General features: G+C 39.5%; 1 protein-coding gene across 3 annotated transcripts in view; it reads right to left on the bottom strand.

Annotated features, from left to right (window-relative positions):
* The window catches only part of LOC106072517 (uncharacterized), a 100205-nt gene that overhangs the window by 12201 nt on the left and 72396 nt on the right, over positions 1–15608 (bottom strand). For all 3 annotated transcript variants that reach the window (XM_013232899.2, XM_056021096.1, XM_013232901.2), the window contains one exon: positions 7067–7249. In XM_013232899.2, the coding sequence (XP_013088353.2) occupies positions 7067–7249 (183 nt within the window). The remainder of the gene's footprint in view (positions 1–7066; positions 7250–15608) is intronic.

Here is a 15608-nt window from a genome sequence, read left to right as displayed (position 1 = left end):
TTGGTGAAAAGATATGACTACATTTTGTAGCTTGAGTGGACAGCCTATTATCTGTAAAATTTTAAAGAGGCCATCTCTGCTAACTAGATCGAAGGCCTTTGTCAGGTCAATAAACGCAATATACAAAGGCATCCTTTGTTCTCTGCACTTTTCCTGAAGTTGGCGGATGGAGAAAATCATGTCAATCGTGAATCTCCCTGAGCGAAAGCCGCATTGTGATTCTGGATAGACCCGATCAGCGAGTTTTGTAGCCTGGGAAGTATCACTCGAGCAAAGACTTTGCCTACAATACTTAAGAGGGAGATTCCCCTGTAATAGTTGCTGTCTCTTCTGTCACCTTTGTTTTTATACAGTGTAATGATTTTAGCATCCCGCAGGTCTTGTGGCACAGCACCTTCTTGCCAACATTTGCAAAGCAGTTCATGTTGAGGTTAGATTAGAGTAGTTTTGCATTGTTTTAGAAGATCTGGGGGGATACCATCGCATCTGGGTGCTTTGCGGGCAGCAATGTTTTCTATGGCTTTGTTGAGCTATGAAAGGGTGGGTGTTTCATCTAGCTCGTTCATTGTGGGTAATTCTATGATAGCCTTAAGGGCTGAGTCAGAGACTGAGCTTGTGGTGGCGTAGAGCTCAGAGTAATTTTCAACCCATCTGTGCATTTGTTGGCACTTGTCTGTGATAGTTTCCCTAGTGGTTGATTTCAGAGGTGCTGTCTTGTTTTGGGAGAGTCCGAGAGCCTTTTTGATTCCTTCGTACACTCTTATGTTGCCCACTTGGGCTGCGAGCTGAATACTCTCACTGAGCTCTACCCAGTATTCATTGGCACAGATCCTTGCTGTCCTCTGTGCATTGGCTCTAGCTTCTTTCAGGTTTAGCAGGTTGCGTTGGGTAGGTTTTGCCTTGTAAGTAGCGAGTGCATCTCTCTTTGCTCTAATGGCAGGTACTATAATAACTGCTTTAGAGTAGAACCAATCATTTTGTTTTGTAATTTTTCTTGCAAAGATTTCCAGGGAAGTCTTTTGTATGGTGGACTTGAGGTGTTCCCATTTTTCTGTTCGTGTATTTTCAGAGATATTTTTATACTCGCGTTCAAAATATTCCGCAAACTGTATCTGGAGATAAGGGTGACACATCTTGCTTACATCCGATATGCTTGGTATGGTGGAATTTTTTGGGGGAGAAGATTGATCTTACAACATACCAAGGAGTGATCTGTGTCGCAGTCTGCACTGTGATAGCACCTGGTAAGCTTGACAAATTTTAAGCACTTTTGTCTTACCATGATTAGGTCTAGTTGGTTCCAGCGTTTGGAGCGAGGGTGCCGCCAAGATACTCTGTGCTGTGGTTTAGTGTTGAAATAGGTATTAGTGACGTAGAGGGAGTGTAGTGAGCAAACCTCGAGGAGCCTTTGTCCATTTTCATTTACTTTTCCGACACCAAAACGCCCAAAACAGCTGTCCCATGCAGAGTTGTCAGATCCAACGCGTGCATTGAGGTCGCCGAGGATGATAACCTGTTCCGTAGTTGGGATCTCGCTAAGAGCAGACGAAAGAGCAAACGAAAGGTTGTCATAAAACATATCTTTGGCCTCTGGTGTGGAACTCAGAGTAGGAGCGTAGGCACATATCTAAGTTACATGTCCAATAGATGTGTTAAGGCGTAGTGATAGGAGTCTTTCTGAACCGTTGCACTTCAGCTCTATTGTGTTCAGCAGTGTGTTCTTAAGTGCGAAACCAACGCCATGTTCCCTTACTTCACTTTCGGCTTTGCCTCGCCAGAAGAAGGAGTAGTCTTTTTCTTTGATTGAACCAGAGTCAGCTAAACCAGTTTTCTGAAGGGCGGCAATGTCTACTTTGAGCCTGGACAGTTCATCGTTTATTGCAGATTTTCTGACATCTTCTATAACTGGTAGGTTTTCATTAAGTCCAGTTTGTACAGTACGCACATTCTATGTGCCCAGTTTAAGAGTGGAGCTCCTCTTTTTTTTCTTCATGTCGACTGGTACATTGGCTTTGTGCTGCTTTTCAGATTTTGTCCTATCCTCGTGTACCCAAACGAGGAAGACAGGCATGACGAGACATCACCTTATTGGCTGGGGGCTGTCCAGCTTGAGGCGGGCGGTAGCTGTTGTTAACATTGTGTTTTATGTGTATATGTTTGTTATTAGTATGTAGAGTTATTCACCTTGGTAAGAAAGTTCATATCACAGTGTTGTGTGTAACCTCGTTCTGTGAGGGTGTGTAAATAAATGGACTGATGAATCTGGCGTTATAGTGTTGGTGTCGTTTATAGTTATTAAGTGTAGCGTCTCTAGCTTAACAAGTGGTAGCGGAGCGTGTAAGTAAAGGTATTTACTTAGTTGATCCTATTTAAAGCGATAATGGCTACAAGAATTGAGATTCCATCCTTTTTGAAAGATATGTCTTATGAATTATATAAGAAAGAACTGCTAGCTTGGAATGAAATCACAGAGCTAAAGAAAGAGAAAAGAGCGATAGCCGTAGCCCTTTCATTACCACAAGGCAGTGAGTCAAGGATAAGAGAGAAGGTATTTAAGCAATTAGAGCTGTCGGAGCTCAAGTGTCAGGAAGGTTTCAAGAATCTGTTGAAGTTTCTTGATACAAACTTGGCTAAAGACGACCTGGCAGACAGTATTGATAAATTTGATGATTTTGAAAACTTCAGGCAAAGGGAAAATCAATTCATACATGATTTTATCTCAGAATTTGATACAAAGTATAGGAGATTAAAACAGAAACGAATGAAAATGGTACCTGAGATTCTGGCCTTCAAGCTTCTCAGAAAGGCAAGAATTACGCAAACTGAGAAGATGCTAGTTCTGACAGGTATGAACTTTGCTAGTCGAGAGACGCTGTATGAAGAAGCAAAGGCATCTCTTAGAAAGTTCAAAGGAGAAGTTAGTAAAGGGAAAAAGTTCGATGCCTGTATCAAACTTGGGCCAATGTGTTTGTCTGAGAATGAGGAGGCTTTATTGGCGGCTGGCTACAAGGAACATGAACCGTTGAGCAGTTTGGGAAGACGAGGTGAACAACAGTTGAACCACAGCAGACGTGAAACTTCAAGAGTTTTGAAAGACGAGATAAAGAGCAGTTGAAATCTACAGCCAAGAAAGAAAGGTTTAAACACATTAGGTCGTGATGGAAATGTTTTGAGATGCATATCTTGTGGGTCATATAGACATCTTTTGTCTAAATGTCAAGACAGCTGGGAGAATCTGACAGAGACGCTCAAAGTTGTAGTGGACGAAAAGGGAACATGTCCGTTTACTGGATACCACAGAGAGAAAGATTTTACAACGAGGTTATGAGGGCAGTGCACGCTCCAGTATAGCGATGAATTGTTTTATGATTGACAGTGGTGGAGAAATTCAAGGCTGACCTGCACTAATTTGAAGTTACGCTTGTGTAGTAGAGCTGCTAGTATTGTTTGGACAATACTTCTTCAAGGTCACGGTCAAAGAGAGAGTTATAATCCTACTGTAGCTGACTGCGTGTGTGTGGAGACTACTTTCAGTTCCTGTTACTGAAAAAAAACAACAACAAAGGGAACATACCTGTGTCGAAGTATTAGGCAGAATAATTTGACTTAGTGACCTTTGATCTAGCCACCAGAAGGAAACAATTGTGTGTTAGTCTGATACAATGTGAATCTATCTGCTCTAGTCACAAGTTTGCTGTGTTTAGAGACATTGTTTTCCTTGACAACTGGTATTACTTTCTCGTATCGCCTTTGAGTCACTATTGATTCATACGATGCGCGTCAAGTTTGAAAACAGCACTGCAACAGCGCAGATTGTTTGTTAACAGTTCCACTCCCCCCCCCCCAGTCTTGTTACCGTACTCCATTTGATCAGACTCCAGAGCATAGTCAACATTTTCCCACTCCATTTGATCCGACTGCAGAACATAGTCAACATTTTCCCACTCCATTTGATCAGACTCCAGAACATAGTCAACATTTCATCTTCTCTGTGTGGGAAGAACGTTCTTTGAAACCTGGGCGTATTAGACTATGTGTATTTCTGGTGAATGCCTACACCACCAACAAAAAGATTCTATCTACACTTGCAACGTGACCATCAGAGAATACAGAAACAGTGAAGAAACAAGGTGACGTCTGACAACACAAGTCGTTTGGTTTGGCAGCTTACAACCATAACATCCTCAGAACAATTGACTCCATTCATGGCGTCTTTTAAGCCCTACATTCTTAGGATGTATGGCTCCATACCTAGTGTTTTACCCCCCCCCCAATCCTTAGGACATTTTATTATATTTCTAGTCTTATCAACCCCATGTCGACAACCCATTGACTCCATTCTATGTGCACAGTTTGACAGTTAAGTAGTTTTCAACTTACAGCCAATGTTTGACCAGATACGAAGGTACAGGAATCGACGTGTTCAGTGACCAAGGCCTGCATTACCTAACACCAAATATCAATGCTGATCAGTTGAGACGGGCACATAAAGAAGACTGGCTGAAATTTGGGTGTTTCTTATTAACAATTATTCGTATATTATGGAACATGATACACCGTATTTTTGTTTCTCTCATTGTTATGATACCAGTATTTTGTTTTCATTTTGTTCAAATTTTGATATATTTCTTTAATGAACACACACTGTCAGAAGACGTACTACAATTAGATTATTTCTCTCCAGAATACTCCTCTTACCATTTGACATATACTGCTCAAATCTATTCATTTACATGTTTAGGTCTAATAGCATGTCATTTTTTGTATTTCATTGATGTTCGTAGCCTACACTATTACATTATGCATACATAAAATTTATTATTTTGATTTGTAAAAATTTGCTGTAAAAGTTTTATTGAATGCAATGCTAAGGCAACTCTCAACAATCCAGACAGTGCTACATTTCTTTTTTAAAGTTGACTTTTTTTTTCTTTAATCCTACTATACACATTCTCCTTGATGTTTGAGAAGATTGAATTGTATATAGTAGACAAGGACACTTGCAAAGTTCTCCATCTTTTAAAAAAATATATTTCGAGGTAGTCAGAGGTACTATCATCTAGTTTTGTTTTCTTATGTAGCCTATATGCTCAGTTTTACTTAGCCTTCAAAATACAATGAAAGAAAGAAAGAAATAAAGATTTGAATGAATGACGAAGGGAATGAATGAAAAAATGAAAGAAAGAAAAAAAAAGAAATTGTTTTATGTGTATGTGTTTGTTATTAGTATGTAGAGTTATTCCCCTTGGTGTTGTGTGTAACCTCGTACTATGAGGGTGTGTAAATAAATGGACTAATGAATCTGGCGTTATAGTGTTGGTGTCGTTTATAGTTATTAAGTGTAGCGTCTCTAGCTTAACAGCTGTCCATTGGAATCCTAGGATCCCTCCCACCAACGAACGTGGCCCCTGGCGCCCTGCTCTACGTCAATTGAGCATTTGAGCTTATAACCGGTGACTGCCACTTCCCGTGTTTGGCCAAAGGCGAAGCTGGAGTGTCCTCTCCAGTTTTTTTTGGGTTAGGGCTTTGAATAAGTGAGATGAAAGCCAGGGCAATGTTTATGGTCGGAACGATGTCGCCCACACAGCAGTTCCTCCCTCTCTGCGCAGATGTGACCAAAGGAACGGAGTATCCAATATAGTTTGGGATCAGTAGCGCCGCAGGATCTGCCAGGCTGTAGCACGGTGTGCCACAGTCTGCCTAAGGGTCACCAGCTCCTGATTTTTCCTCAGGGTTGTCTCCCGAAGCCTTTCCCGTGTTTGGGTATAGCCGCAGGGCAGCGGAGGTTTGGATTCAGAGTTTTCCTTCTCCTAGATAGGTAGCCAACCAAGGCTAACGAGCCCCTCCTGCTCGAAGCTTACTGGTTTAGGCGCCAGTTGCTCGCCTTTATCCCTTCTCCTGTCTGTGGTAACGGTTCCGCCAGGCTCAGTAACTGAGCCACACGTGAAGGCCAGGAGTTGGACTGGTTGTCAGAGGCTATTTGAGACGCATGCCATTGGAAGTACTTTATAGGTAATGATGGGCTTAAGACCATTACCACTTCCGGCGTTAACAACCTTGCTGGGAGTAATCTACTCTGTAGTAACTATCGAAGCGACAGAGCACGCTCAGAGTTTGGACACGATGGAAAGATCACTCTTTTATTTTTGCAACTCGGACCGAGGGAGTTATCCTGGGTAATGTAAGAGTAAAAAAAAAAGACAATTTTTTTGTTTGTATATTTCAGGAGATTGGTATGCGTTTTCAAAAGATTTTAATAATTTCCGGATATTTCCAGGACTTTTTCGTATATTTTACAATATCAGGAGATTTCCAGGACCTCCTGTTAAATCAAAAGGAGGCCGAGGGAAATCCGTTATAAGTTATAAAATGATTTAAATTAATAATTTATACACTTAAAATAGCGTAGGTCCTATAAAAGTGCTGGGCCCACTGCTGTCGCATAGGTAGCAGTGGCCTTAGGTTGGACCTGCAAAATAGCGGCGTATTCTACGCCGCCGGTCGACTAGTATTAAATATTGCTCATTTTATGATTTTTACAATTACTATTTGTTAGATAAAATGTTAAGATGATGAAAATAACAGGGGATGAAATAACCAGGGGATGAATTGACCGGGGATAAAGGGACCAGGGATGAAGTGACTGGGAACTATATATATATATATACAATACCGTTTCCATACCTCAACAAATTTAAAGATACTGTTTTTTATAAACTTTTTTAACGTATGGTATATTTGTAAAAAAAAATAATTTTAAAGAGGCACTAAAATAGCGAAAACAGACACAATTATAATTGGCAATGTAGTCATAACACAAAAAAAAAACAGTACAAAAAAGTTTATGAGAAAAATCATTTTTTAGACTCGATTCTTTGCATGAAAGTTACAACGAATTGTATATATTAAAAGTGATTTTTTTACGACAAACATAGATGATATTATTTGGATAAAAAAAAAAGTTGAGCAAATTCATTTGGTTTACGTTTATTTGAAAATTATAAAACATACACTACTTTTTTAGGCAGAAGTACTAGTTTAAATTAATGATAATTACGTTGTCTACCTTTTCTAAATAGTTTCCCGTGTTTGTCGTAAGTGTAAATTTCTTCAAAATCAATAGGCGCCCACACAAGTACAGTTGAATAAAGAGCACCTATTCTAAAATTTACCCAAACACATCTTGTTTGTCGTTGCAGAATTTCAAGTTTTTCCATTGTATTGAAAACGCCTACTATTGCTGATTGATCTGAAATAAAGGTTATTAGTGTTAAATTCAATGTGGGAATGTTGTAGATCAGTGATGCTCAAAATACAGCCCGCGGTCCACATCCGACCCTCGACGTGATTAAATCCGGCCCGCGGACACGTCGACACAAAGTGTAGAAAATTCCTTCTTCACAAAAAAAAAAGTTAGAAAAAACATCTTTCCTTACCTTAGAGTAAATGGATTGGTACCGATACTAAGCCAATATGTTAGTTTAATAAAGAAAGAGTCGCTCTTTTTAAAGAACATAACATTTAACAGCTTTATGAAACTAAACGCATAAATAAATAAGGCAGAATTCTTGGTTTAAGGCGCAACTTTTAGATAACACCTAATCAGTGGAGGACTAGAAAATGAGAGGGCTGTAAGGCCAGCTACAGAGTTACATTGTAAGTAGAGATATAAAGCTATTTTCCGAGGGCTAATGCATAAGAAAAGTGCTTGCTAGCAATGATGGGAGAAATCCGTCCTAAAAAGAAGCATGCTGTTGAAGCCGTTAGACTTTCTCGTGACAATTAAAAGTCGAGAAAAAGTAATTGGTAAAAATCTACGACGTGTCAAGTGCCCAGACAGACAAAATCTCACCACAAAACAAGTATTAACGATAAGGACAAACCTTTTCAGTGATGAAGCTTTTGAAACCCATGCTATGTAATTCGTCTCTGGAACAAACATCTAGATTCGGTTCTCATCTTATGCAGCCGGATATTTAAAAATGAACTAATGTAAGTACTAGACTCACGGGTTTCTAATAAAAATGGTTTATAGTTTATTTCCTTTTTCTAAAACCTTTTTGTTAACACGATCTTTATATTATGTCGTTCACTGTTTGCCGATTGGTGGGGGGAGGGGACGAATACCTCTTCTGTCCTTCCCACCTAAACCCTTTGAGTGGGGGGGGGGGCGGTCCGTTTTTATTGAGAAATCATAGTTTGTGAACAAAATTAGTTGAATTAATATCTAAATTTTATATTATGTCGCTCCCTTTCTGGTATTTTGGCCGATTCGGTGGGGTGAGGGGGGGCGATTGCAAGTACTGCCCTCCCCACTCTAGCCCTCTGAGTGCTGGGGGGGGGGCGGTCCTATTTTTGTGGAGAATCATAGTTTGTGAATAAAATTAGTTGAATATCTATATAATATAAACTACGTATTGATATGTGACCCATTGTAAATATGTCGTACCACACTCTAATCTCAAATTGTATCATTAGAAAATTTAAATGAAAAAGGGTTGTACCAGGTGGGAGGGGCGATACATGCAATCGCATTTCCCCCATCGGACAAATCAATACTTTTTCTTTTTGTATTATAGTTAAGAAATTACAAAATTAAAAAAATCTGTCACTAATATAATTTATATATACTATAAATTAAATTCTTATATCGAGTCGCCCCATACCTATTCTTTAATGCCAAATGCAATCTTATGGGTAATGAGTTGTAGATGTCAGGAGAATGCGTTTCTGCAATGAAGAATGCAAGAAAACGCTTTTGGCGTCGGGGCTTCACCCCGAACTCCATTTATGAATAAGGAGCTGTACTTGTCAGGAGAATGCGTTTCTGCAGTGAAAAAAGCAAGAAAACGCTTTTGGCGTCGGGGCTTCGCCCCGAACTCCATTTATGAATAATGAGCTGTACTTGTCAGGAGAATGCGTTTCTGCAGTGAAAAAAGCAAGAAAACGCTTTTGGCGTCGGGGCTTCGCCCCGAACTCCATTGATGAATAATGAGCTGTACTTGTCAGGAGAATGCGTTTCTGCAGTGAAAAAAGCAAGAAAACGCTTTTGGCGTCGGGGCTTCGCCCCGAACTCCATTGATGAATAATGAGCTGTACTTGTCAGGAGAATGCGTTTCTGCAGTGAAAAAAGCAAGAAAACGCTTTTGGCGTCGGGGCTTCGCCCCGAACTCCATTTATGAATAATGAGCTGTACTTGTCAGGAGAATGCGTTTCTGCAGTGAAAAAAGCAAGAAAACGCTTTTGGCGTCGGGGCTTCGCCCCGAACTCCATTGATGAATAATGAGCTGTACTTGTCAGGAGAATGCGTTTCTGCAGTGAAAAAAGCAAGAAAACGCTTTTGGCGTCGGGGCTTCGCCCCGAACTCCATTGATGAATAATGAGCTGTACTTGTCAGGAGAATGCGTTTCTGCAGTGAAAAAAGCAAGAAAACGCTTATGGCGTCTGGGCTTCGCCCCGAACTTCACCAGAGAACCTTATAACGCTGCCCCAGTTGTTTTGGTTTTCGCCGAAGATTGAGAAATGCTGCTTTTTTTATTCTCATATTTATATATATATATATATATATATATATATATATATATATATATATATATATATATATATGTGTGTGTGCGTGTGTGTGTGCGTGTGTGTGTGCGCGCGCGCTGTATGCACGTTTATGCGTAGGGTTAGGGTTTACTGGGCGTTAGGGTTAGGGTTTGGAAAAAATCGCCCCCCCCCACTCCAAAGTTCTGGATCCGCTAGTGTTCACAACTGACTTTTTATAGTACAAAGAATTGCTACCCTATAATAATTCGTACGTGGTCGGCCATCAACCCCTGTTAAGCATATTCAAGTTTACTACAATAATAGCATATCCTTATAACTGTACTTCATTGAAAGCACTACCTGTTAATTTACTACTTAAAAGTTCATTGACTTGAAAGGTGTAAAAAATTGGTAAAAATTTGGCTACTCAGTATCCAGATGGACTCACGTACATGGTCAGCCATTAATTCCGGATAAGTCTAGGCAGTGGCGTAGCTACCAATGTGCGGGTGGTGCGGGCCGCACAGGGCACCAAGTGGAGAGGGGCACCTAAATTCCCCCAGTGTGTATTAATTTCCTATTTCCCTGAGCGTTTCAGTAAAAACGACTAATTGTATGGACACAAACAAACATAAACTACTGTATTTCAAACATGAACTAGCGATTTATAAACTAGTCATGTCGCTATTTTGTTTCATCTCCTTGACTATTTCTTCAATACAATGTAAGGTATAGAACAGTTTAAATTTAATTTACTAGATTTATTTCGGACACACGGTACATGTTGTTACTACACTGATCAAAGCTCTGTAATATAAAGAAGAAGAAGAAGATAGGCCATTTTTTTTACATCATTGTTTAGTCCATTGGTTTAATCTAGATATTGAGATTACAAATATATTTCTAAACTCTAGCTCTAGACAATTGTCTTAGTTTATTCATTTCTTTATGATTCTTATAGTTTAATTTTGGAAATAATTCTATTGTAATGTCAATATTTTTAAATAAGCTAACCTTTGTTTTCTAGGAGTTTTTTTTTTTACTAACTAGTTAATTGTAATACTGTAACGTAAACGAAATGATGAACAGTGCTCAAGACTGACTAGTCTGGCTGGCGCCTCAAAACCCTTTTAAGCTCAGACGGAGAAATCGGCATCTCTGGTTTTGTCCGGTCTGGGCCCCACACCCAGCTCTATCGGGGTCCCTCATTACCGACCCATCGGTATAACAGAAAATGGCATCTGATGGGTAAGACTTTAGTGTAGCTGATGCCAAGTTTTGGAGTATGGCAGGTGTTAATCGCCTCTTGGTGGCTCCCTCGTGCCCTATAAGGGACATGTTTATTTGTGGGGCCGGCAATCTCCTCCACGGAGGGCAAGTACTAAATCTTCTAATAGTAATTCTATCAGTGGATAGCCCAGATGATTTTGACAAATTGGCCGCAATGTGGAGGAACGATCGTATTTTTATGCGGTTCCTCTCTCTCCACTGTTGCACTAATATTGTGGTGGGTAGTCTAGAGTCGCCTCTTTTGTAGCTCTCGTAGGCCGTAAGTACCGCCCTCTCCCTCCTTAAATGTGAAGGGGCCACTTTTGTTAAGATTTCATCATCTTCATTAAAATCCAAAGATGGATTCAATGAGTGGTGGAGGTTATTCCCGAAAATAGAAAAACACGAGACCAGCAGAGCTCACATTCAGTCATCCCTAGCTTGGAGGGAACTTGAAGTTCGCCTGAGAGTAGGAAACAATATGGACAACAAGGCCCAAGATTTGATTATACAAGAGAAAAAAACCTGGAGAGTTAGTAAAATTACAATCAACGTACGATCCCCTCTTAAGGGAGCATGTGCTTCGAACTAAGCTTTGTTCCAGACCGAATACATACATGTCTCCACAAATACAAAATGAATTTATTACAAAATTGGGAGATCACGCTAAAAAACAAATCATACAGCAAGTAAAACAAGCCAAATATTTCTCTATTATTTTTGACAGTACACCTGACATCTCAAAGCTGGATCAAACTTCCCAAATTTTATGGTACGTTGTCATGGATAATGACGGGGTGCAGGTTCATGAGTCTTTTATTGACTTCATCGACACAAAGGACAAGCATGCTGCTGGAATCGCTGAGATGATTCTAGAGAAACTGCGTTCGGATGGCTTAGACATAATGGACTGCAGGGGTCAAGGCTATGATAATGCTGCGGTCATGAAAGGTCGAAACTACGGTGTCCAAAAACGTATTCTAGAAGTCACTATTCATTGCCTGCTCAAACTCTGGAGACATTAAGTAGCAGAGATGAAAATTCATCGACTAGATCTGAAGCAGGTGGATTATTGGTTGCTGTTCAGTCTTTTAATTTTCTCACCTATCTTGGATTTTGGGCTCCTGTATTAACGGAAATTAATGATGCGCAATTCTACCTTCAAAAACAAGGATTGTCTATTCGAGACTGCTCACTCAAACTAAAAACATTAGAGACATTTTTAAGTAGTAATCGAGAGGACATCGACGAAGCCAGCATTACCTTTGCCGAAAGCGTGTGTTCAGATCTGAGAATCAGTACTGAACCTAAAAAAGGTATTGGCCATAAGAAAAAGATTCCTGGTGAGAAAAGTGACTACTCTGTACTTACACACAAAAAAGAGCTACGAAGGGAAATTTATTCTACCTTGGACAGGATTGTTCAAGAAATAATCACCCGATTCGAGCAACATCATGATGTAGCACATAGATATGAATTTTTGTCGCCTTCACAGCTATCAAATCCTCAGGTCGAAATCAATCTCGATTGTTGTGGGTTGTTGAGTTAATAGATGTAGAGTAGATTTAGGTCTAGATGGAGTTCGTTCAACCAACAACATATAACAACTTGTATAATATACTTAAGGAAAACGATAGATACTTGACAAAATGTTCTAAACCAGAAAATGAAGGGGCACAGTCCAAAATGTCGACAGTTACTACAGATGAAGTCTCGCCATTAACTAAGAGGAGTGGGTCTTTTTTTTTTATCCGTTAAAAAACTATCCCATAATTCCTATGTCCGTCTAAAATAGTATATTTATAGTCTCGTCAAATTCCCAGTCAAGTAAATCTATAACACGATAGTACTCCTAGCGACATTGATAAAAACAAATTTCTGCTGGAGCGAAAGAGGCTTAACAGTTTTTCACAGTTTTATCAGAAGCCTCCGAACTTCCAAAACAAGGACCTGTTGAGCTCTTGAAATTTATTAAAAAAATATCAGCTAGATGATTCAGTCCCGAATATTCTCATCATCATGATTCGCATATGTTTGACTATTGCTGTAAGCGTCGTTACATGCGAGAGAAGTTTTTCCAAACTTAAACTGATCAAGAATTACTTGTGATCAACGATGACAAATTTACGACTCACTAATTTGGCCATTTTGTCCTTTGAACAAGAGCTGGTGGAAAAAAATGGATTTCGATAAAATTATTGATACTTTTGCCAGCAAGAAAGCGAGTAAAATTAATTTTTAGTATGTTTATGTAAAAGTGATTTTTTTGAATTAACAATATTTGATTAATGAATACATATTATTTTGAACAAAAAAAAGTAAGGTTTTGCAATGTTATTAATTAGTTAGTTGTTTTTTTTTTTTTGGGGGGGGGGGGGCATCAAGATGAGGTACCGCACCAGGCATCATATACTCTAGCTACGCCACTGAGTCTAGGCTAGTTTGCTACAATTTAACAATAGCTTATCCTTATCTCTGTACTTGAGTGAATGTATTACTTGTTCAGTTGCTACTTAGAAAAGCTTTGATTATACAAAAATAAAATGGCTAGAATTTAACTACTCAGAATCCAGGGGATGCATGTGCACCAACCTGCGGGCGCCCATGACTACTGTAAGCCTAGTGAAGTAAGTAGTGGCACATTTTTTCCCTTTCAATAATGAAACATTTTCAAACCAATATAACGATCGACTTTGAGTTTCCCCCATGTGGGCAATGAGTCGAGAATTGGTTTCTCATTTATATACACAAGCTTTGAAATTTTAAAGAAAATCGTTAGGATCGTTTTTGAAAAAATTATATATATGTGTGTGTGTGTATACATACATACATACGTACATACATATATACATACATACATACGTACATACGTACATACATATATACATACATACATACATACATACATACATACATACTGTTACAAATGAACAGTGATAGGTAGAGGTCAACGTATGACCCCGGCGAGATGACACAGCAGCTAGTGTTCCCTGGAATCTACATGTACAAACAAAGACAGGATGTGACGTGTCCACACGTGTTGTTCCAGGGGACGAACAGATCTAAGTAGGGGGACAGTTACTAATGAACAGTGACAGATAAAGGTCACTACGTGTGACCCCGACTTGATGACACTGCAGCGAGTGTTTTCTGGAATCTACGTGTATAAATAAAGACAGGATGTGACGTTTCCTGACATGTTATTCCAGAGGATACTAGGAGTGTCTGTGCAACTTTGGAGAAGCGATTAGGGACTCTATATAAGCCAGATAGTTAATGTGAAAGTCAGTCGTATGGAGTCGTGAGTGAGCCGTTACAGTCGATACAGACTATGTAAGACGTGTGCGGCTCTGTGGAAGAGAAATGTGTACGACTCGATGCAAGTTAACTAGGGTAGAGTTAACTGGAGTGGACTACTGTCGTTAAAGTCTATACAGCGAACTACAGTGGACTTGAGCCGTTACAGTCGATACAGTCGATGTAAGACGTGTGCGGCTTTGATTCGGTAGACTTGAGTACGACTTGGTTCAGCTTTGGGAGACCTGGAGTGACACTGGGAAGTGTGTCGTTGGTCTGTTCTGTAGAATACGGCTCGAGGAAAGTTGAGAAGAGATGAATTGCAACGAAGTGAAGAGATGAATTGCAACGAAGTATAGCTAACTGTAAACTGACAGATATTGTACAGTTTTCTACGCTACATGTTACAGTAACGAATTGTTAGAGTTAATAGTCATTAAAGTTATATGAAAGCAGTGTTTTTATTTGTGTGCCTACTAATACATTTAGCCAGAAGATTCAGAAATACGTAACAATACATACATAAAAGAATCGCTCATTTAAGAGAAAAGTATATTGAGTTTTGTTCACGAGAAGTTCGTTCAAGTTATTTAAATTTTTTTTCATTAATATATAATACGCATACATCGGCTTAGTTACATTGGCTAATTGGAACTTTAAACCAGCGACCAACCAACAATATTCCATTATTCCTCTCTACTAGCTTAAGGGAAATAGATATGCTATAATCATTGTGGCATATCCTTCCTATTTATTGCTAGCAAAATCCTGGCTAGGGGGCTGCTAAAAGACTCCAACACCATCTAAAAGATAGCTTTTTCCGGAGAGTCAATATGGCTTTAAGCAGCGTAAGGTACGTTTGACATGATATTTGCAGTCTACCAACTTAAATGTAAAAAGAAAAATATAATTATCTTTACTGCATTCATAGATTTGACCAAAACATTTGATAACGTCAGTCTTAAAGGCTTTGGCGAATCCTGTCTAAATTAGGCTGCCCTAATAAATAGTGTATCAATGTCATGATAACATGCAAGCAAGAGTCCAAGACAAATGAGATACTCTAAGCAATTTCATGTTTAAAATTGCGTGATGCACAATGGAGTACTGGCTCCTACATCGCTCTGTGCCTAAGAAACGTGGACAGTATATAGAAAACATGCAAACAAAACAAATAACTGAACCACTTCCACATGACCTGTCTTAGAAAAATACTGAATGTTAAATGACAAGAAACAATACCAAGTCCTTCGATGAGCGGGCATGCAAAGCATATACAAAATCCTGATGCAGTCCCAGCTGCGATGGGCAGGACACATCTGCCGACTGAAAAACTGCCGCATCCCTAAACGGTTCTTCTATAGCAAATTAAGGGAAGAAAAGGGCTCAAAAGGCGGACAAAAAAAACGCTCTAGGGACACCCTCAAAGCATCTCTAATAGCCTCAGCATTGAAACAGCCACCTGAGAGACGCACATGACAGAGCATCATAGCGTCGCGATGTAAAAACTG

Source organism: Biomphalaria glabrata, chromosome 2, assembly GCF_947242115.1.
Source record: "Biomphalaria glabrata chromosome 2, xgBioGlab47.1, whole genome shotgun sequence".
In the NCBI taxonomy this organism is placed as follows: Eukaryota; Metazoa; Mollusca; class Gastropoda; family Planorbidae; genus Biomphalaria; species Biomphalaria glabrata.
This window is presented reverse-complemented; position numbering and strand designations above follow the sequence as displayed.